The sequence below is a fragment of the Ctenopharyngodon idella genome, chromosome 10, assembly GCF_019924925.1.
Source record: "Ctenopharyngodon idella isolate HZGC_01 chromosome 10, HZGC01, whole genome shotgun sequence".
Classification (NCBI taxonomy): domain Eukaryota; kingdom Metazoa; phylum Chordata; class Actinopteri; order Cypriniformes; family Xenocyprididae; genus Ctenopharyngodon; species Ctenopharyngodon idella.
Window position 1 is genome coordinate 8810212 of NC_067229.1, and position 19789 is coordinate 8830000.

Consider the following 19789-nt stretch of genomic DNA (forward strand, 5'->3'; position numbering starts at 1 on the left):
CATGCAATTAGGGTTTCTATCAGAATGAAAAGCCACCAAATTTGAAGAATGACATGTTATATCATACATATTATATCCATCATTATACTGTTTTTGTTATTCCAGGCACTGACTCGCACTAACTTTTAGCTAAATTAAAAGAAGAATGCCAAGAACATTTTACCATCCACAAATGAATGATACCCAGTAGTACTGGTGATTTACTCTTGTCCTCACACCGCCTGTGATTGATTGCTAGTCGTTGGCCCTGAGACCACATCAGAACATCAGTCCCATCTGTCACAGACCCTCTTTTAGATATAGCCCTCTGACAGAACGCACACGTCACACTATTGATTTACAGCGATGACACATTCTCACGTCTTCACGCCTGATTAAAAGTATCCCATCTGATGAGCCTCCAGTAGTAGAGAATTCGGTCAGGTATAGGAGCAAATACGCACCAGAAGCTTTTACTCAGTGCCATGGACAGAAAACCCTCAGGAAGTCTTCTTCCACTACTTGCTTTTTTACTTCTGATTGGTGCTCTCAACGTTCATACAAGAAGCCTTGCAAGTCCAGGTGAGAACAATTTTATTATTTTAAACTAAATGACAGATTGAAATGGCACATGTTCTTGATCATAGTTCTTAATTGGCCGATTGTGATCTGAACTGCATATTTCCATTTTTACAGTAAACCAGGTTTTCCATTCAAAAGATGATTCTGACGTCCAGAATCAGATTTTGGCATTTTTACTACGGAAAAACATCATGCCTGTCCAAGAGAAGGATGTATTAGGTAAATGAACACATTTTATTAGGATTACTAGAAAATGTACACACATTGAAAATTTATTTTAAGCATCTTATAATATACAAACCTGCACTTACTTACATGTTCTTGATGAATTGCAGGATTTGAGCTGGCCAGAAAAATCACAGAGCTGCAGGGGGTATGTTTAATTTTACTCATGTGCAATTAATAGAAAAAGTTTGTTTTTAAGAATATATTAAAGGGACGGTTCACTCAAAAATGTTGTTCCAAACCTGTATAAATTTCTTTGTTCTGCTGAACACAAAGGAAGATGTTTTGAAGAATGTATGTAACCAAACAGTTGTGGGACACCATTGACTCATATATATGAAGAAAAAAAATACTATGGAAATCAATGGTGCCCCACAACCTATTGGTTACAGACATTCTTCAAAATATTCTTCAAAATAAGAAATTCATACAGGTTTGGAACAACTTGAGGGTGAGCAAATTATGACAGAATTTTCTATTTTGGGTGAACTATCCCTTTAATATACAAATATACAGTGCTTGGAGTAACCCTGACATAATGTTTAATGCCTTTCATTTTGTTGATGACAAATTTTCAACATAAGTATTGTTATATCACTATAGTACAAAATTAGGTCAAAAGTAATCTAAAAGTAATCAAAAAGTAATCAGATTATATTACCTAAAATGTGTAATGTAATAGATTAAGTTACTAACTACAATTTTTGTAATTTGTATTCTGTAATGGATACACTTTGTAAGTCATCTACCCAGCACTGTAAATATATTAATGCAAATATTATTATGAAAGCTAATCGTCAGAAATCCTTGTTTCAGCTTGCGGCCCTTCAAGAAGAGCTAAATCTAGAAAGAAAATTGGTTTCAAATGCAATAGAAAAAGAGAGATTGATGACCAGCAAAAGAGATGATGGTGAGTGTTACTTTTTTTATGAACAAAAAATATTTTCAATGCCGTGGATAAAATGCGTGAATGCAAATGTAAATGCACTTATTAGTATTACTTAATTTTTCCATTTTATTTTTAAGCCTGTTTCTGGAAATACTGTGTTTGAGGATCTTAAAATGGAGAACCAGGAGCAAGAAAATCTGCAAAATAATCCAATGCCTTAAGATGTATCAAACAAGCAGAACATTTTTAGATATGTAATTATATGTATTCATAATGTGTCATGATAATAAATAATGTACTCATGACTGTACTCTTAATACAAAAATGTATTTTATTTAAATGTAATATCAATAAAGCATCAAGTGAAATTTATGGATGTTACTCTCTCATCTCATCCTTTAGGGATCTTGAGTTCATAATAAAATGCATGAGTGAATATTTTTTACTGGAATAATTTCCAAATAAATGTAGAACTGATTGTCTTCTGCTTTGAATGATAAGAGCTCTTGCCTCCCTCTAGTGTTAAGACCGCTGAACATTCCAAATGTGACATATTTTCTCTTACGGACTCTTTTGAACTTATGAAGACAGAAGATTACTGCCATAAAATAATATCCATAAAAAATTGGAACTCTAAACTCTAAATTAAACTATCTTGAAAACTGTCAATCAAGAATAAGGTAAAAATATATATTTTTTTATTATTTGATTTTATTTTAATACTTTTTTTTTTTAAAAGAGAAAAAAAGAAGAACAAGAAAAAAGTGCCACTGTTTTAATTTTCAATAGGGACCACTTCTAATGTCCTTCACTGCATTACTGAACATTTAGTAAAACACACACACACACACACACACACACAACGACCATGATATTGAGAGACGTATACATTAGGAAACAAATTGGAAGAGAAAGCCCTCTACAAGTGCACATGATGAAGACTGAGAGGAGAGGCAAACATAATGAATACACTGTGCATTAATATGAGTTCTGAAACCATTTACTGGCATTCAACTGGCAAATCAGATAAACAAAAACAACTCATCAAGACGGATGCAGTCTTCCATGTGGGCTGCACTGCAGAGCAAGATATGAGTAGAAAGGGAAGAGCTATTTCCAAATTATGGTTATTAAAAGCATGAACACATCCATTTTATCCAGACAGTCTTCAATACTTACGAGAGGTAAGTTCAACATTGCTAATTCATTTATTTCTTTTGGTAACATACAGAATAGTTCACCCAAAAATTAAAATTCTGTCCTGTCATTCCAAACCTGTATAAATTTCTTGGACCCCATTGACTTCCATATGGACAGAAACAGTTTTTCAAGATTTTCATTTTTGGGTGAACTATTCCTTTAATGCATGGTCAGGTTTTTTTTTTTTTTTTTTAATCAGAATAACCTTTTTAATTGAAAGTGAAGTATATGCTGCAATTGATTTCCATAAAATAAGAATTGGTGAACTGTTTAATTAAGACATGGGCTTTGCAAATATGTGATTCTGTACTTATTTTGTTCCCCAGTTTGAGAGTATGTGGTTCACGTTTATTCTACTTCAGCTTCTGCCTCAGCTCACACTCAGTGCTCGCTGTCCCAGCGGATGCGTTTGTGATGTTAGGGGTTCCGCAAAATGCATTGGGGGCATCACCGACGTACCCCCTCTCGACCCAAACACAACATTTCTACTCTTGCTGAACAACACAAACATAAAGGTTCTCAAAGACCAAAGTTTTCAGTCGCTCTCTCTTCTGCTACGATTAATGATCACGCATAGCACTCTTGACACCATTCAACCAGAAGCCTTCCATGGTGCTCCACAGCTCCTGTCTATCAAAATGTCATCAAACGCACTCACGGTCATCCCACCCAATGTATTTAGTGAGCAGAGCATTTTGGAGCAACTGCATTTAGATGGTAACAATATAGTTTCCATTACTTCAGACCTCTTCAAGGGGTTGGTCAACCTAACCGAGCTAGATCTGAGCAAGAACCGCATTTCCCAGCTGAATGCTGACGTCTTCCAGAACTTGACTAAGCTGAATTACCTAAACTTAGGTAGTAACCAACTGAGGAGCCTCCCAAACACACTTTTTCACAACCTAAGGCAACTCAAATCTCTGGTACTCTCGTTCAACCAGCTGGAGACTCTGGAAAGTGGTTCCTTTGACCATCTAAGCAACCTGTTGTTGTTAATGCTACAGAAGAACCAGATCCGAGAGGTTCCTCCGCGTCTTTTCTGGCACTTGCCATCCCTGCTCACCCTCTCAATGTCAGGCAACCAACTCAGGTATATTCCAGCCAAAAGTTTCTACTACTTACCCAACCTAACCAAGCTCACCCTCTTCAAGAACCCCTTGATCTCCCTACCTGACCAGCTGATGGGCAACATGCCGAGGCTCCAAGAATTGTACCTTTACGAAACTAATCTTGTCACTGTCCCTTGGAACCTTTTTGCTAACATGACCAACCTAAGGTTTCTCAATTTACACTTTAACGACAATTTGACCTCCCTACCAATGGACCTCTTCTGTTGCCTGCCCAACCTGAAGAAACTGTCCCTGAGATACAACAACCTTCGGGCGCTGGATCCGGAGCTCTTCTCGAAATTGACTAGTCTTCAAATTCTAATGCTTAATGGTAACAATCTTGAGTCTCTCCCAGCGACAATCTTTTGCAATACCTCCAGACTAGAAACACTGGACCTGAACCAAAACCATCTAAGGTATCTCCCCGGAGATATTTTTGTACACACAAAGGCGCTGAATGTGCTCTCTCTTAGTGGCAATAAATGGAAGTGTGATTGTAGTATTTTGGGTATTGCAGAATGGATTCGCGACAACCCAAGGGTAATCAATGACTTGGACAAAGGAGTAGCATGCTATGAACCATACTACTTACAAAACCATCCGCTGCAAACATTGACCTATGAAGAACTCCAATGTGGTCGGGGTGTTTTCCAGACAACGTTTATGACTACAAGCATCATTCCTACACAGGTTCCTGCAACGTCAACCCCACTATCATCTTCGGCTACAAGCACAAAACCAAGAACTACAGCAACTTCAACTGCACCTTCAACTTCAAGCACTTTTGCAACAACTGCCTCTCTATTTTCTCCTACAGCTGATCATGCATACATACGACAAGGCAATGACTACAACGATGATCTGGTGTTCTACAATACAATTGTCTTGGAAAACGGACCTGAAATTGTTCACAACAATCATTACGGTGGTTGGGTGTACCTGTGGACTGTCCCGTCGACTGGTCCATACAGTGGTTTCATGATGGCTTTGTACATTGTTCTCTTGGTCATCGGTGTAGTACTGATTGTGGCCACCATGTATGCTTTGTATCGACTTCATAAGGTGGTGTGGGTGTTAGGGAAAGTCACTTTGGGAGACAATCAGAGAATAATGGTGAGAAGAGTACGAAGCTTCAAAGTCAAACTCTAGAGAAAGCTTAAAGGAACACTCCACTTTTTTTGAAAATAGGCTCATTTTCCAACTCCCCTAGAGTTAAACAGTTGAGTTTTACCGTTTTCGAATCCATTCAGCCGATCTCCGGGTCTGGCGGTACCACTTTTAGCATAGCTTAGCATAGTTCATTGAATCTGATTAGACCGTTAGCATTTCGTTAAAAAAACCCCAGAGTTTCAATATTTTTCCTATTTAAAACTTGACTCTTCTGTAGTTACATTGTGTACTAAGACTGACGGAAAACGAAAAGTTACGATTTTCTAGGCCGATATGACTAGGAACTAGATATGACGTAATATCATTGCGCCTGCTGCAGCCATGGTATGGGAGCAAAGTTCCTTGATCATTACGCCGGAATGACAGTATAGTTCCTAGTCATATCGGCCTAGAAAATCGCAACTTTTAATTTTCCATCGGTCTTAGTACACGATGTAACTACAGAAGAGTCAAGTTTTAAATAGGAAAAATATTGAAACTCTTTGGTCATTTTTTAATGAGATTCTAATGGTCTAATCAGATTCAATGAACTATGCTAACCTATGCTAAAAGTGGTACCGCCAGACGGAAACGGTAAAACTCAACTGTTTAACTCTAGGGGAGTTGGAAAATGAGCCTATTTTCAAAAAAAGTGGAGTGTTCCTTTAAAGTTATTATATAGCAACATGTTGTGCTTTCTTTGCACATTATTATGCATACTAATTCCACTCCATACATATTTATGGGGAAAACATTTTTCTAATTAAAGTTTCATTACAAATGATGTTCAGCACAACAATTTATGTGAAAAGTTGAATTAATTTCTTGTTTCAATGAAAATTAATCTCATGGTTTTCAATATGGTCTCAGAATTATGTACACCCATATATAATGATACTTGGTTTTATGACAGACTAAAAGTTAAACATGACCATAAATGTATATTTTTGTAAGAATTCATTTATACAGCCATTTACAACAAATCGTTTGTTTCTTTTTAAATACATGAGTTTTCCTTTCTGCAGTTTCCACATTCCAATGCTTTACATTCACCAAAAAATGATATGGACACACCCTTGCTAGCTGTTTGCAAAATTTTATCTGCAAGACCAAATAAAATGTTTCTGTACCTTGAGAGTGTTTTCTTTGCCATGTATGCCACCTGGTGGTTAAACAATATAGAGCAGAAGTTATGTGGCAAATATAACATATTTACAATATAGCCTACCAGCCTATTTATTTCCTCAAACAAATAAATTAGTTAGGCTATTTTAATTAGTCATAATTATTATTTTTACAATTTGGCCTACTGTTTTAATTATTTTAGATGAGGATAGATACTCACACTGCAAATAATTAGTAAATATGCACACAGCCAACCTTACCATTTTTATTATTTATTTATTCGTTAGGTTAATTTTCTAGGGAAAAGCGTGACTTAAAGTGAAGTGTGCATTTTGTAGCTATTGTAGTTTAGCTTACTTGGCAAACATGTAGACTACCAAGCACTGTCAGATTCTTACCACTCCCACATGACTAACGATACGCCTCAATGAGCCCAACATTGACGTATGGTGTGACTCTGAAACTCAGAAAAAGTATTTGTTGGTAGCCTATATGCTTGTCTGGAGGTGCGGTGATGGTCTATCCGCCAACTCCTTAAGATATCTATTACAACATTAACAGGATGTGACCCGGTTCACATATTTGTCAAGTTTTAGTCAGAAGTAACTTCATTCATCTAAAATCGGACAACAGCTTCTGATCTGTCGCGCCCTGGGCGACCCGAGTTCGAGTCCCGGCTCGATCATCCTGATCCCGTTCAAAACTCCAATTACTTCCCGTCTTTAATGTCTTGTTAAAAAAATACGTAAGCCCAAAAATATAATAAACAATTTTTAGAGAAACTACATCCTTAACACACACCCCATTCAAGGCCTAAATGTTGTTATTATAATCTTCAAATCTCATGCTGTCATAGAAACAAGAAAATAGCCTATTACATGGGCCTAATGCGTTTCCAGTGCAAAAGTAAACATGAAAACAGACCTAATGTTGTGATAACTATGAGTCATGTATAGACGGAAGATTCGTAGGGTTAATGGAATCCAGAGATTTGTGTGAACATGTTCAGGTATGAAAACATCCCACTCTATCTGCCTGGCGACCGTATATAGATGGGAAAAGTCTGTCAAAACCATGAAACATAGCGGATCATTCTGAATAAATATTTCCCGCCACCTCACGATGCCCAAACTGCTTTTCTCGAAGATTCGGATCTACGAGTTCAAGGATCTCATTCGGAATAAGAAACAGCCAATAACGTAAATATTTTTATAGCCTACATATGAACTTCTTAATCGACTGATATGCTTGAACATGGATATAGGCTATACTACAGTAATTTTTCATCCCATAGACTGGACGTTCTGTTGAGCAGAAAAAAGCAGAAAAACAATATCAGATGTGTTTTGATTCAGAAAAAGACTGAAGTCTCTCATTATCAGTAAGTTTATAAGCCATAGCCTTTTATTGTATGTGTAGCCTATAGAGTTTATGGGTACTTGATGCATAAGAAGTCATTTTTTTTTAGGTAAAACCTTACATGAATGTATGGGAGAAAGTGTTTTTGCCTTTATAGATCATTTAAAATGGTTTTTCAGTGTGACATTTTTTTTTTTTTTTTGGTACTATTTTTTTGAACACAGTTCAAATAGTACAAATGTCCATGTAGTCTTAAAAAAAATAATTTTAAAAAGATAGGTAAAAAATAGTATTGCATGTCACACCACAGGTCATTTAAATTCAAAATTGTCAAAAGTATTTAAAAGTGTTTCACTATGGATGGCGGAAATTATTTTAGGCACTAATTCCTTCATCTTTTTAAGACAGGACCGTTTGACACACGGGCCAAAGCTAGCAGATCTGCTAGAAAATAGAGGTTAGTTCAACCACTATTCATTATATACACACTCTTAAAAATAAAGGTTCTTTATTGGCATTGATGGTTCAATGAAGACCCTTTACCATCCATTGAACCTTTGCATTACAGGTTCTTTATAGTGGAAAAAGGTTCTTTGGGGTGTGGTTTGCTTCTCTTGGGTCTTTTGGTCCAGACCAAAAAGGAAAATGATACATTTAGCCCTGTGCTTAATGTTCACAGTAGTTTTTAAGACTGAACCTAAAGAAACAAAATACAACAATAACGGCTTTTATTACGTAGCCTATATTTTGTGACGAAAGAACACCCCAAACAATGCTGTGTTCTGAGCTAAATGCGCTTAATGCGCGCATTTTTACCAGCTGAGAACTCGCGAAGAGCTTATAAAATGTAAAGGAGTCAAAACAGCGCCAGGAATTCCTCTGTTGCACACAAACAAAGATCTGCTGCAAGGAGATGCGGTTCCGACACCTGTACTGAACTGTAAAGGGATAGTTCACCCAAAAATTAAAATTCTGTCATCATTTACTCACCCTTAGGTTGTTCCAAACCTGTATAAATTTCTTTGTTCTGTTGAAAACAAAGGAAGATATTTTGAAGAAAGTTTGTAACCAGGCCGCTTTGGGCCACCATTGACTTCCATAGTATTTTTTTTTTCCTACTATGGAAGTGAATGGTGGCCCAAAGCGGCCTGGTTACAAACTGTCCTTTTTAAAGTCGTAACTTGTGACATCACTTCCTATTTTTGGTTAGTTTAGATGTCTTTGGTCCACCTTTTCAGCGGTCTCAGTCTGCTTGTTTGGTGTGCACCAAGGTTCGAATGGCAACGTTCACACTTCAAATGAACCGATACTACATGTGACGTGTTAATACTGCAGATCACTGATTGGTTAGAGAGAATCGTCACTATCAGCATCATTGGATTTGAAACACGAGATTTGAAACCCGCTAGATTTAAATAGTCAGTAACAGCCACCACAGTATCATTTGTTCGCACAACTTTTTTTAAACAACTTGCTTTAAACGACCATCGCACGCAACTTGAAAAAAGAAATGGTTGTATCGTGGTCAGTAGATGAGGTACAGACTCGTTGGTAGCCGAGGAGTGGATCCACGGCAGTAAAAGCGGCGCAACTATAACGATCAGTCTATAATGTTCTGTGTTAAAAATGACAGTGTGAACACGAAGCAAACCAGGACTAAATGTATAATTTTTTTTTTGCACCAGAGTTTGTTTTTATTCCAGCCAAACCTGCCAAGTGTGAACAGACCCTTATATTATTAAAATGGTCTTCACACTAAGAAAAAAAAAATGGTTCTTTGAAGAACTGTTGACTGAAAGGTTTCAGAATGGTTCTTCTATGGCATCACTGTGAACCCCCCTTTTTGTATATTATGTCACATTATTTTGAACATTCTTCTCCAAACAGACTACCTGGCTGCCTTTCGTTCATTTCTCCAGTCTGAGTTTAGTGCGGAGAACATTGATTTTTGGCTTGCCTGCAGGGAATATAAGCAAATGACTTCATCTGGCAGTCTCTCTAACAAGGCAGCAGATATCTACAAAGAGTTTCTCCATCCCATGGCTCAAAAAGAGGTCAGTATGAGCTTTTATTTTAAGCATTAAAATAGCCTTTCCAAACAATTACTGTACATTATTAAGGCACCAGATTTCTTCTAAAATATATGTCGCAAATGAATTTACATGACACAAATTTTAAAATGCATTAATAACGGGTCAAAAACCCCCTCAGCTATGTTTGCTTTAAACACCATTTAAATTAGTTAAAATGTCACTATATAAATATACTTCAATTTATCTTTCATAGATTTAAATGTTACATTTTCACAGGTCAACATCGACCATCACACTCGTGAGAAGATCAAGATATCCTTGGTGAAGCCTGACCTCACTTGTTTTGATGAAGCCGAGATGCATATATACAGACTGATGGAGAAAGACTCCTGCCCACGGTTCCTCAAATCTGAGGCCTATCAGAACCTGAGGAACACAGCCAGGAAACCAATGTAGACCTATACTGTACCAATGACAACTATTTCACTGGAAAAAGGTTTCTTAATGAACCAGCGCACAGAAAGAGGACATATGCACGTGGTTTAGAGGAAATGACTGAGGAGAACAGAAAGTGTATGTGGTATGCTCAACTTCATTGGTTTTGAGTGATAAGATGAATGAGAAAAAATAAAAATGTCACACAGGAAATGATCTAGAATGAAGGTATATTACATGGTTTCCACTGTTATTTGACAGATGGGCTGTTTTGTTTTATGAAATGGGTGTTTTCTATAAAAGTTTTTTACAGTTAGTTGAGACCAAATACTTGTTTGTATTTTGTGGTTTCTTCTTTTCACAACACTTTAAACAGCATTTTGCTAATTATTTTGTAATTATTACGCAACTTTTATTACCTCAAATTATTTGAGAGACCACATGGGACCAGTTACAGCAAACACATTCACTTTATACCTTACACGTTCCTATAAAAAATGATATTATGAAAATATCTTGAGTAACAGGGTTGACTTTTACAGTTTAATTCGACATTACAAGCAATGTATCAATGTATAGCAATGTATAACAAGGTGCTTATTAGAAATACATTTTAATGTCGTTATTTCCTCAAATATTAAGGAACAAAGAAATATACAAAAATTAATTACTAAAACAGTGACAATTTCAAGGTAACAGGGTTCATTACCAGTTACACATATACATAAATTAGTTGACTAGGTTATGCTTCTACCCATTATAATGTATTAGCAAATATATGGATTAATATGTATTTTTCTATTTTTGAGAACAATTACTATTATTAACAAATTGTAGACACGGAGATCAAATATTCAGTGCACACAACTGTTAGTCATTTTATAGTTTTTATATTACGTGAGATATAACTTTTTTGACTATTTTTTTAGGCATTCAATATCTCATCTATCTTTATGATTAGAACACACAATCATAATGTAAATAGCAGATTAGCTATATTTAGACCGTCTGGACTCTGACTAATTATGAACAGAAAACCAACATTTTCCATAGTTGTGTTTTGGTGACATGTCCGACCCCGAGCGAACTGATGCAGAGACGAGCCTTAAGCAAGAGACATTGCCATAAAGTGCAATAATAATCTATGTCATTGCTTGACCCCACTGTGACAATGACTTACATCCTGAGAATCAAGACTTAAAAAGGCAATTTTGAGCTGCTAAGACTAACTATGTTTGATTAACTTCAAATTCCACCAAAACAGTGAATGTCAACGGCCATGTGATGCATGGTAGATCATCCTCAGTGTATGCCCTTTCTTGGGGAAAGCATAAAAGACACCACTGTTTTAAGAAATATATGTCTCCGTCATACTGAAAAAAAACAACAAAAAAAAAAAAAAACATGTTTATTGGATTAAAATGCTTTTTAGTATAAAAGTATTAATGCATGCACATTATTTGATTAACTTGGCCATTAAAATATGATGCTGATGATATAAATACAACAAGAAAAACATGTTATTGCTCAATTATTGCTCAAAGCTCAGGATGGAGTTCTGTTATATTTATCAACCGTCTCAGAAACGGCTGTGGAGGAACGAAACGACAATAGAAATCCAACAACTGTTGATATACAGTTCAAAAATGAATGATAATTATTTTTATAATATATATTTTATATAATGTAAAAGTAAGTTCAATCATTGACTCTCAGAAGAAAAATTTGAGAAGCATTATCTTAGATTTAATCTCACGGCTGTCTAGGAGAAACAGTTGAAAATATCTTATTTATTCACTTAATCATTGTACTTTACACATTCATGTAAATCAAAATATAAATCAGAAAAGTAACAGGGCTGACATTTTAAGATCGTCTCCTACTGGCAAACGTGACAAAACATAAAATAATAAAAAAGTAGGAGATATTGCTTGCCTGTACTTAAAAACTAAGTTCACTTCATAAACAAATTATGATGGTCATCATTTTTTTTTTAAATATATGGAATAGATAACGGTACTAAAACAGACGAAAATGATGCTAAGAGTTATTTTTCCGTTTTCTTTTCTACATGCTTGAGAGAGTACAAGTAATTGATTGTTTTGGACACTATTTGCTGCTGTTTATATGGTGTACAACTAATTCAATCATACGTTATTTGATTTTTCTCATACATTCATTTCTCATCTCAGCGCAACATGCATGTTGTCACTCAGAAATGAGACCGATGTGAAATCATGTTGTAACACTGGCATGGGGAAATTATTTAATATGGGTAAATGTTAAATGAAAGCTCTCCTCATGAAACTATCCAGCGGATGCACCAATTATTGACAAACCGTTTCACCAATCTGTAAGTTTTCAGCCTGTGGATGACACCCTGACCAATCTCTCATACAATCTGACCATCATTTGCTGCCAAAACACAGTCACCATGGCAACTAAAAGGAAATGAGTAATGTTCTGACATTGCCCGGGGCACAAAATTGCTCAATTGCGCACAATGGAGAAACTGACAGCGTTACAGTATGTGTGGAGCTGTGAGATAGATTGCGCCAGTCAGGTGACTTTGAGGATGTCTACACATACTGGAGTCTAATGTGAACACTTGACTAACTATATCCATTTTTGGATAAACTTACGGAGAAAAAAAGTCACTTACTATGGATTAATACACATGGAAATGGCCCATTGAAAGGGTTCATAACGTATGAGTGACCATGATAAAGGATATCTTTTAAAAATCTAGTTTTTATGAATGTACTCTTTTGTATTTATGTTGGTTTCATATGGCACAGAAAAACTTTTATACCTTTTTCAAGAAAAGTATCAATTTAATCACTAAAAATGTCATGTAGTGTAACCGTCAAGTACATATTTTCCACACCCCTTGAAAACATGTGAGTGTACACAACATTTTCCAAAAAAGGTTTCATTTTGAACAAGTTCATTTTATTCTTACAAATATCATCACTTAATTCATAAATATCATGACATATTTGGCATGTTGGTTGCACCATATGACTTTGATTTGTCAAACAAAAGTTTTTAAAATATATTAAGAAAAAAAATGCATTTTTTTTGTTCATAAGAAGATTTTTTCTCTTTTACAAATATCATAAATTGTTAATTTATAAATATTATGTTTTTTTTGTTTTTTTTTGTGGAGTTGCACCACATGACATTTTACAAACAGAACTAATCACGTCATAAAAACATTTTGTCTGCCGTGGTTTATAATATCATTTTCTTTTTCCGTACAGATTCCTGCATGTTGGTTGTACCATATGACTTTTTATGAATAAATAACATTACATTTTTTTGTTGAGTTGTACCACATGACATTTTATAACCCGAATTATCTCTGATACTTTTAGGGATGTATTGATCACACACAGTCACAGTCACAGTCATAGACCTACACAGGTCTAATATATATATATATATATATATATATATATATACACACACAATAAACAAAATAATGCTTTACTATTACTTTTTAGTCGAAACTATATAGTTTCAACTAAAAAGTAATAGTAAAGCATTATTTTGTTTAGTTAGTTCAACAAAAAACAGTTTTCTTAACAAGAAATATTTCTGGCCATGTGTTTCCTCAGAGTTTCTAAAAGTTCTTAATGTTTCATCTTCAGATCAGCATGTTGGTTTCAGGGTTCTTTAAAGCACCAGAACATAGATGGTTTTCCAAAGAACCAAAGATCTTGAAGAATTTCAACATCAGTTCTCCAGGCTGTAAAACACTTTTTGGTTCTAATCTGAACTTTTCTTTTAGTGCAGGTGAAGCTAGTCACTCATTATCTATGTTTGGAGAAGGATTCCTTCTTCGAGGCTAATAAAAAGCAAAACAAAGAAAGACGAAGCAGCCTAACCATCTCATTTGACTCTTATTTTCATTTGTCTGCCATTAAAATTTGGCCCTGTTACGTCCGTAGATTACTGAAAAAGCCAAAACATGCAAATTAGTAATTTGCTTATCTGTTATTTCAGAAGGTACATGTATATTTACATGTCTAAAAATATGAAGAAACAGGGTATGCTTTTCGCACACGACAAACTGACTGGGTGAAGGGGGAGGGTTTGATGGGGCTTCCTCTTTGCTGTGGTTCGCCGAGTCCCTGTTGGTGAAACGAGCCCTTAGCAACCGTCGCAGGGCATAAAAAGCAGAGCCGGATACGCAGAAGGGAAACCTGTAGAGCACCAAGTGCAGCATGATCACTAGCAGGACCGTGCTGTGGATTCCTGGGCAATAAGCCCTCACTCTACCATGCCTGGCCTAATCCCACAACCTCTCCCAACGGATTTCAACATGGATAAAGACGACTTGAGGAGAAACAAGACCTTGTAAGTGCAGGCATTTTTACTCAACTATCAACACAAGGGAATCTATTATGGGTTCCAGCATGCTTTAGCATAGGTTTGGATGTGTGAAGCATGAAATGCCGACAACAAAGCTGACTTTCTCTCCATAGAGGAAAGAACCTCATGTGCCGACTAAAGTGTATGTTCACCAGTTCCTCTGCTCCGGAGAGGTAAGGAAAAAGTGACACTCATATAAGGACACCAGGTTCAAAATAGTTCAAACAAGAGTTATTGCTCCTAATCCAGTTATGGTCAACTAATCAAACCCGTCTGATCTCAGCAGGCTAAGTTTAGAAGACACCCAACAATGGTCCCAGTCTTTGGAGCGGCTTCTCGGTTCCAAATGTAAGTCTTTTCTTTTTTTCAAAGCTATTTTTGGCATTGGTTTGCTGAGGCGAGAGTAAACTAAAACATTAGTAAATTAAAGAGGTGCTGGTTTCCATTCGCGCCTTTTGTTTTGACGCGAACCCGCATTTGCTTCCCTCCAGATGGCCTGGCCACATTCCGCACCTTTCTGAAATCAGAATTCAGCGATGAAAACATCGAATTCTGGTTGACGTGTGAGGACTACAAGAAGATAACGTCATCCTATAAGATGAGCTCAAAGGCGAGGAAAATCTTCGAGCAATTCGTCGAAGCAGAATCTCCGAAAGAGGTAGAGGACACACCATACAACACCCTGTCACTATACGCTAGTAAATCTCTATATAATAATGTCTAGAAGTGCCTGTAGTGTTGCAATATGCTTTCAGTTGAATTGAGCTGCTCTACGTCTCCAAAAGAATTTTATATCTTCTATTTTTAAATAACTTACGCTAAAACATATTTATCTAACCATATGTATACACAGAAGCAAAATAATATAATATAATATAATATAATATAATTTAAATAATAATATTATATATATATAATTGAAGAATATATAAAAAATATTTAGTATAATTATTATATTATATTATAATATTATTAAAAATAATATAAACTATTAATTATATTTATTATACTAATTTACTATTTATTTCTAACTTATTTATTTGAATATTTTAATAACATTTTAATTCAAATATTTAATTTACTAATTAACATGATTAGTAATCCGATTATATATATATATATATATATATATATATATATATATCTTTAATGTATATATTAATATATATATATATATATATATATATATATGTCATTAGAAAAATATATTATATTATATTATGTTATGTTATGTTATGTTATATTATATTATATTATAATATAATATAATATAATATAATATAATATAATATATTATATTATATTATATTATATTAAAACCCCCCAACAGAGGATCCCAACAGCAGATGTAAAACTATTATATAAAGGAACATTGAACATTTTGAATGTGAAATAAACAAAGAAATTAACAATGTTATCTGATACTGGCCCCTAAACAGCATGAACTATGGCTTCTGAATGCCTCAATGGTTGTAATGAGGTAATGTTGTTTTATTCCAAATGTGGTACATTATTTCTCGCATTTACGACTTAGTTTTGCATATTTCCAATGCAATTTCTCATTATTTGGACAGTACATCTCATAATCGGTTGCTTCCAGAGTAGGCATAGCGTAAATGCCTCTCATTTGCATCGCAGATAAACATTGACTATCAAACACGGGAGGAAATCAAGAGGAACGTGAGGAGTCCGACGACACAGTGTTTCGACGAGGCTCAGAAGATCGTTTATGGTCTGATGGAACGTGACTCTTACCCCAGATTTCTACGATCTGAGATGTACAAGACCCTCCTCGAGTCCCTTGCTGCAGATGATGCTCGAGGATGACTATATGGATATATCACACCAATGCTAAAACTGGAACGGTCTGGTTTGTGCGCAGGACCAGAACCCCAAAGCTTGCGCCCCCACCGTGTGGAACTTCTGAAACTAGCAGGAGACAAAAAGGAGCAATGGTTGGGAACATGCCGATGATATCAAAGCAAATGACAAGAAACACAAGTCCGACATGTTACTGAAGTGCCATGAGTGCTTCTTAACTGAAGGTGCTTCCTGTGTAGATAAGGACGCAGCTCCTTCAAGCCCTTCCGGTGGTTTCCGAAGCTACAGTGTGGGGACAACACTATCGTCTTTTCCTGGCACTTCCAGAACTGCTTTGCCATGACCTACAATGACTTTAGTAACAAAAAACTACCTCAGCCTATTGGTTGAGGTGGTTTGGACACTTTTGTGAGAGGATCTTGGCATATCCTATTTCAACATCAGTGCCTAACTGCCACACAGATGTATAACATTAAAGAAAGAAATGACCTACTAGAGAGGTCGAATTAAAATAATAATAATAATAATAATAAAAACAGTAAGTACATTTGTAGCATGTGTGCCACACACAAAAACTGTAGGCATTACTTGTAATGTTATAAAGTTTAATTTAAATGAAAATACTATTTATTAGCCACAGCCACTGGTTGGATGTTGACTTTTGTTCTGTCCACTGTCATTTTTGAGGACAATAAAATAAAGATTGGACACTGTTGAACTTTTCACTCCATTTTCTTTTCTTTTCTTTTTTTTTTTTTTGTCTTTGATTTGTTTTAAAGTGATATTTTCATAATGTTTACCCAGAGTCCTTTGCTTTTCTTTTGTGAATTACTGAAAATTTTATATATATATATATATATAAAATTAAAAACTCAAAACAAGTTATTTTAAATGTGATTTATGTAATTTTAATCACATGGCCCTCAGCTTTACAAAAAAAAAAAAAAAAAAATATATATATATATATATATATATATAAAGTATTCTGGCCAACACAATAAGCTGATAATGATAATTGACGGATATATAAATATATATTTCTCTAAAAAAAAAAAAAAAAATTAACACACATTAAAGGGTTAGATCTTGCCATAAACTTCAACTATCCACTCTCCCTAAGTTATTGCTAAATCTAAAAACTATATAGAAACAAGTAAATTTCCAATATCACCTGATACAATAAATAAAAAATTACCAATATGGCGTCAATATATTGTGTGAAATGTCTTATTATCCAATGCAGTTTACCCCTCAAGTAAATTTATCTTGTTTTAAGGAAGTTTAGATGTCCTCCTGGAAAAACAAGACAGTACATCTATTACCGATATTGTATCAAACACCAAAAGCACCACTAAATGTGAACTTTACAGCTCCTAATTAAAACATTATAGGAATGATTCTTCTCTAACCCTTTGGCCGACAGATCCCATGACTATTTAGTGAAACAATTACCTTTGAAACAGGAACAGATGAGTTTCAGTTCCCACAGAACAGGGAATTAAGAAAGAAAGACTTCATAAGCGCCAGAGAAGTGTGCATTGCAGCAGCTACTGAAAAGTCATGAGATCTTGCAACTCGTACATTTCTGCTATTGCATGTCTAATAGTTTATGACGCAAGCCTTCCTCTGTGAGACTTGCCATTTAGTAGACACTTCAGACTAATAGTAGGGACTGTCCTGCTGGAGAAACTTGAATGTGTCGGTCAAGGGCAAAGCAGAACTGTGACCGGAAAACTGTCTCCGTTTAGGGACTGAAGTCTTTAGCCATTCGTTTCATGGTTTCTCGCTCAGAAAGCTATGCCCAATTTAGTTGGTAATGAAATTTAAAAGCTTTAAATATAGAGCCGTTCACTCATGACGTCAATTTACAGTCAATCTGGAATGCTAATTCGCCATGTCCAAGAAGCAATTGCTTTATTTCAGAATTGCCTGCCCTTTAGCATTAGCAACACGCAAACACCAAACTCTACTGATGTCAAATGCGTGTTGAGCCCTGTGTTGTTTCTTATAATGTTCCCCATCAATCACACATGAGAATTTAGGACACTTAGCATGCTACCTTAAAAGGCACTTTGCTAGGTTCTGGAACAGAGCTCATAACTAGCATAAAACTGTTGTTCAAAGATGAGTGTTGCAAGGGCTGAAAAACCACTACAAACTTGGTCAGAACACTTGCAGAGATTGTTTTAGCTAGCAAATTAGACATGCTAGAAAGTAGTTGATCTATTGCTTTCAGTTCATAAATAGTTGCTAGCCTGTTAGCATCTTGTGTTTACAAAGCACACAGTGGTTTTGTGTCTAATTTATGTTGTAGAACATAATATGAAAGTCTGTTCAAGTAATGCTAATCAGACAGGACTAAAAAATCTGTTTTAGGACAAACTGAACAGCTGTACTTTTACTCCCTGTATTGTTCTTGCACACAGGCCTACACACACACACAAAATACCATGCATGAAGGTTTTTCAAGATCATCACACCCCTTTTATGTCAAAAACATGCACCCTCAACAAAGGAAGTGTTCTTGTTTTCATGTTAAGGTACTTTTGGAGTCCCCCATGAGTACAGCCCATGTGTCATTGCTGGGAAATACCTCGTGCGTAAAACTTTTGGACTATCGTCTATTCGAACGGAAACTTGGCAACAGTCTTACTGCGAACCACTTAAGAAGCTCACTGGTATTTACAGTCTGAACACCATAACAGACGATAAGTCTCTTAAAAACATTGGGTCTGACATCTGCAAAGCTGGACGATATGGATGGGCTCATAAAAATGGACTTTATATGGAGCAGAGCTACAGAGAGCCCATTTGGTAGGTCTCCTAGTGTGTCTTTTTCCCAAAAAAGCTTATCTTCTGATCAACTGAGGTTTACTGAAAAACCTGCATGAGCTGCAGATATTCATCTGGTGGTCAAAAGAGCTCATTGTGTTGCAAAAAGCAAATTATTAATGTATAAACCATGGAGGATGTTTTATGTGGAAAGATAGAGCAGAAGATACCAAAATATCATTGAAGGTGGGCTCCTTTGCATTTGACCTAGCAACCACACAGAACACCTTAGCAATCTCTTGGTACACAAAACTTGTTAGCGTACTTGTACTGTAAAGTACATGGAAACCCCTTAACTTCATCAGTGAATTTTAATGGCCCCATGTCTATGCAAATCAAGCTGTTTTCCATATCCTCTTTAGCGCTGCACTGAAAATAAGGCTTTGACACCAATCACGTAGACAAATCTATATTTGCATCTCATTGACTAAATGAATGGAAACATGCATAGTTCTGATGCCACACTGGTGACAGGAACAAGCCGCTCTATTTGTGCTATTCAGGGATGTGTTCTCTTTCCAGCACCAAGGCTGAAAACCAGTATTTCATGTTCAAAGGGGATTGGATCAGGTGAATTATAACGTGCATCGTGACAATGACACATGCATATTGCATAATCTAAAGGTTCAGACTGAGAACTATTTGTCTTTCATCTGTGTTCTATTTCACGTCAC

General features: G+C 35.7%; 4 protein-coding genes across 6 annotated transcripts; all 4 read left to right on the forward strand.

Moving 5' to 3' along the window:
• The first annotated feature begins 49 nt into the window (after positions 1-49).
• Positions 50-2025, forward strand: uts2d (urotensin 2 domain containing). The gene is made up of 5 exons (XM_051910755.1): positions 50-561; positions 676-780; positions 897-934; positions 1603-1696; positions 1813-2025. Exons 1-5 carry the CDS (start codon positions 465-467, stop codon positions 1836-1838), a joined length of 360 nt encoding a protein of 119 aa, XP_051766715.1. The 5' UTR covers positions 50-464; the 3' UTR covers positions 1839-2025.
• Positions 2026-2631: 606 nt separating this feature from the next.
• LOC127520867 (platelet glycoprotein V) lies at positions 2632-6268 on the forward strand. The gene is made up of 2 exons (XM_051909529.1): positions 2632-2859; positions 3202-6268. The coding sequence occupies exon 2, from the start codon at positions 3211-3213 to the stop codon at positions 5131-5133; it is 1923 nt and encodes a 640-aa protein (XP_051765489.1). The 5' UTR covers positions 2632-2859; positions 3202-3210; the 3' UTR covers positions 5134-6268.
• A 994-nt stretch (positions 6269-7262) lies between these two features.
• si:ch211-117l17.6 (regulator of G-protein signaling 21) lies at positions 7263-10415 on the forward strand. Of its 2 annotated transcripts, XM_051909530.1 has the most exons (5): positions 7264-7457; positions 7553-7639; positions 8022-8074; positions 9505-9671; positions 9927-10415. In XM_051909530.1, the coding sequence occupies exons 1-5, from the start codon at positions 7381-7383 to the stop codon at positions 10104-10106; spliced, it is 564 nt and encodes a 187-aa protein (XP_051765490.1). In that variant the 5' UTR covers positions 7264-7380; the 3' UTR covers positions 10107-10415. The 2 variants fall into 2 exon arrangements, with proteins under 2 accessions (XP_051765491.1, XP_051765490.1); XM_051909531.1 differs by lacking the exon at positions 7553-7639 and having other exon boundaries at positions 7263-7457.
• Positions 10416-14195: 3780 nt separating this feature from the next.
• si:ch211-117l17.5 (regulator of G-protein signaling 21) lies at positions 14196-17008 on the forward strand. Of its 2 annotated transcripts, none has more exons than XM_051909532.1 (5): positions 14196-14447; positions 14576-14635; positions 14746-14810; positions 14954-15120; positions 16101-17008. In XM_051909532.1, the coding sequence occupies exons 1-5, from the start codon at positions 14371-14373 to the stop codon at positions 16287-16289; spliced, it is 558 nt and encodes a 185-aa protein (XP_051765492.1). In that variant the 5' UTR covers positions 14196-14370; the 3' UTR covers positions 16290-17008. The 2 variants fall into 2 exon arrangements, with proteins under 2 accessions (XP_051765492.1, XP_051765493.1); XM_051909533.1 differs by having other exon boundaries at positions 14749-14810.
• Positions 17009-19789: the final 2781 nt, after the last annotated feature.

Bases quoted from the DNA above. Each gene is read 5' to 3' on its own strand.
- uts2d (XM_051910755.1), top strand. From the start codon at position 465: ATGGACAGAAAACCCTCAGGAAGTCTTCTTCCACTACTTGCTTTTTTA. The intron at 562-675 runs GTGAGAACAATT...CCATTTTTACAG, and splicing joins AAGAAGCCTTGCAAGTCCAG to TAAACCAGGTTTTCCATTCA. The intron at 781-896 runs GTAAATGAACAC...GATGAATTGCAG, and splicing joins CCAAGAGAAGGATGTATTAG to GATTTGAGCTGGCCAGAAAA.
- LOC127520867 (XM_051909529.1), top strand. From the start codon at position 3,211: ATGTGGTTCACGTTTATTCTACTTCAGCTTCTGCCTCAGCTCACACTC.
- si:ch211-117l17.6 (XM_051909530.1), top strand. From the start codon at position 7,381: ATGCCCAAACTGCTTTTCTCGAAGATTCGGATCTACGAGTTCAAGGAT. The intron at 7,458-7,552 runs GTAAATATTTTT...TTCATCCCATAG, and splicing joins AATAAGAAACAGCCAATAAC to ACTGGACGTTCTGTTGAGCA. The intron at 7,640-8,021 runs GTAAGTTTATAA...CATCTTTTTAAG, and splicing joins ACTGAAGTCTCTCATTATCA to ACAGGACCGTTTGACACACG.
- si:ch211-117l17.5 (XM_051909532.1), top strand. From the start codon at position 14,371: ATGCCTGGCCTAATCCCACAACCTCTCCCAACGGATTTCAACATGGAT. The intron at 14,448-14,575 runs GTAAGTGCAGGC...TTCTCTCCATAG, and splicing joins TTGAGGAGAAACAAGACCTT to AGGAAAGAACCTCATGTGCC. The intron at 14,811-14,953 runs GTAAGTCTTTTC...GCTTCCCTCCAG, and splicing joins GCGGCTTCTCGGTTCCAAAT to ATGGCCTGGCCACATTCCGC.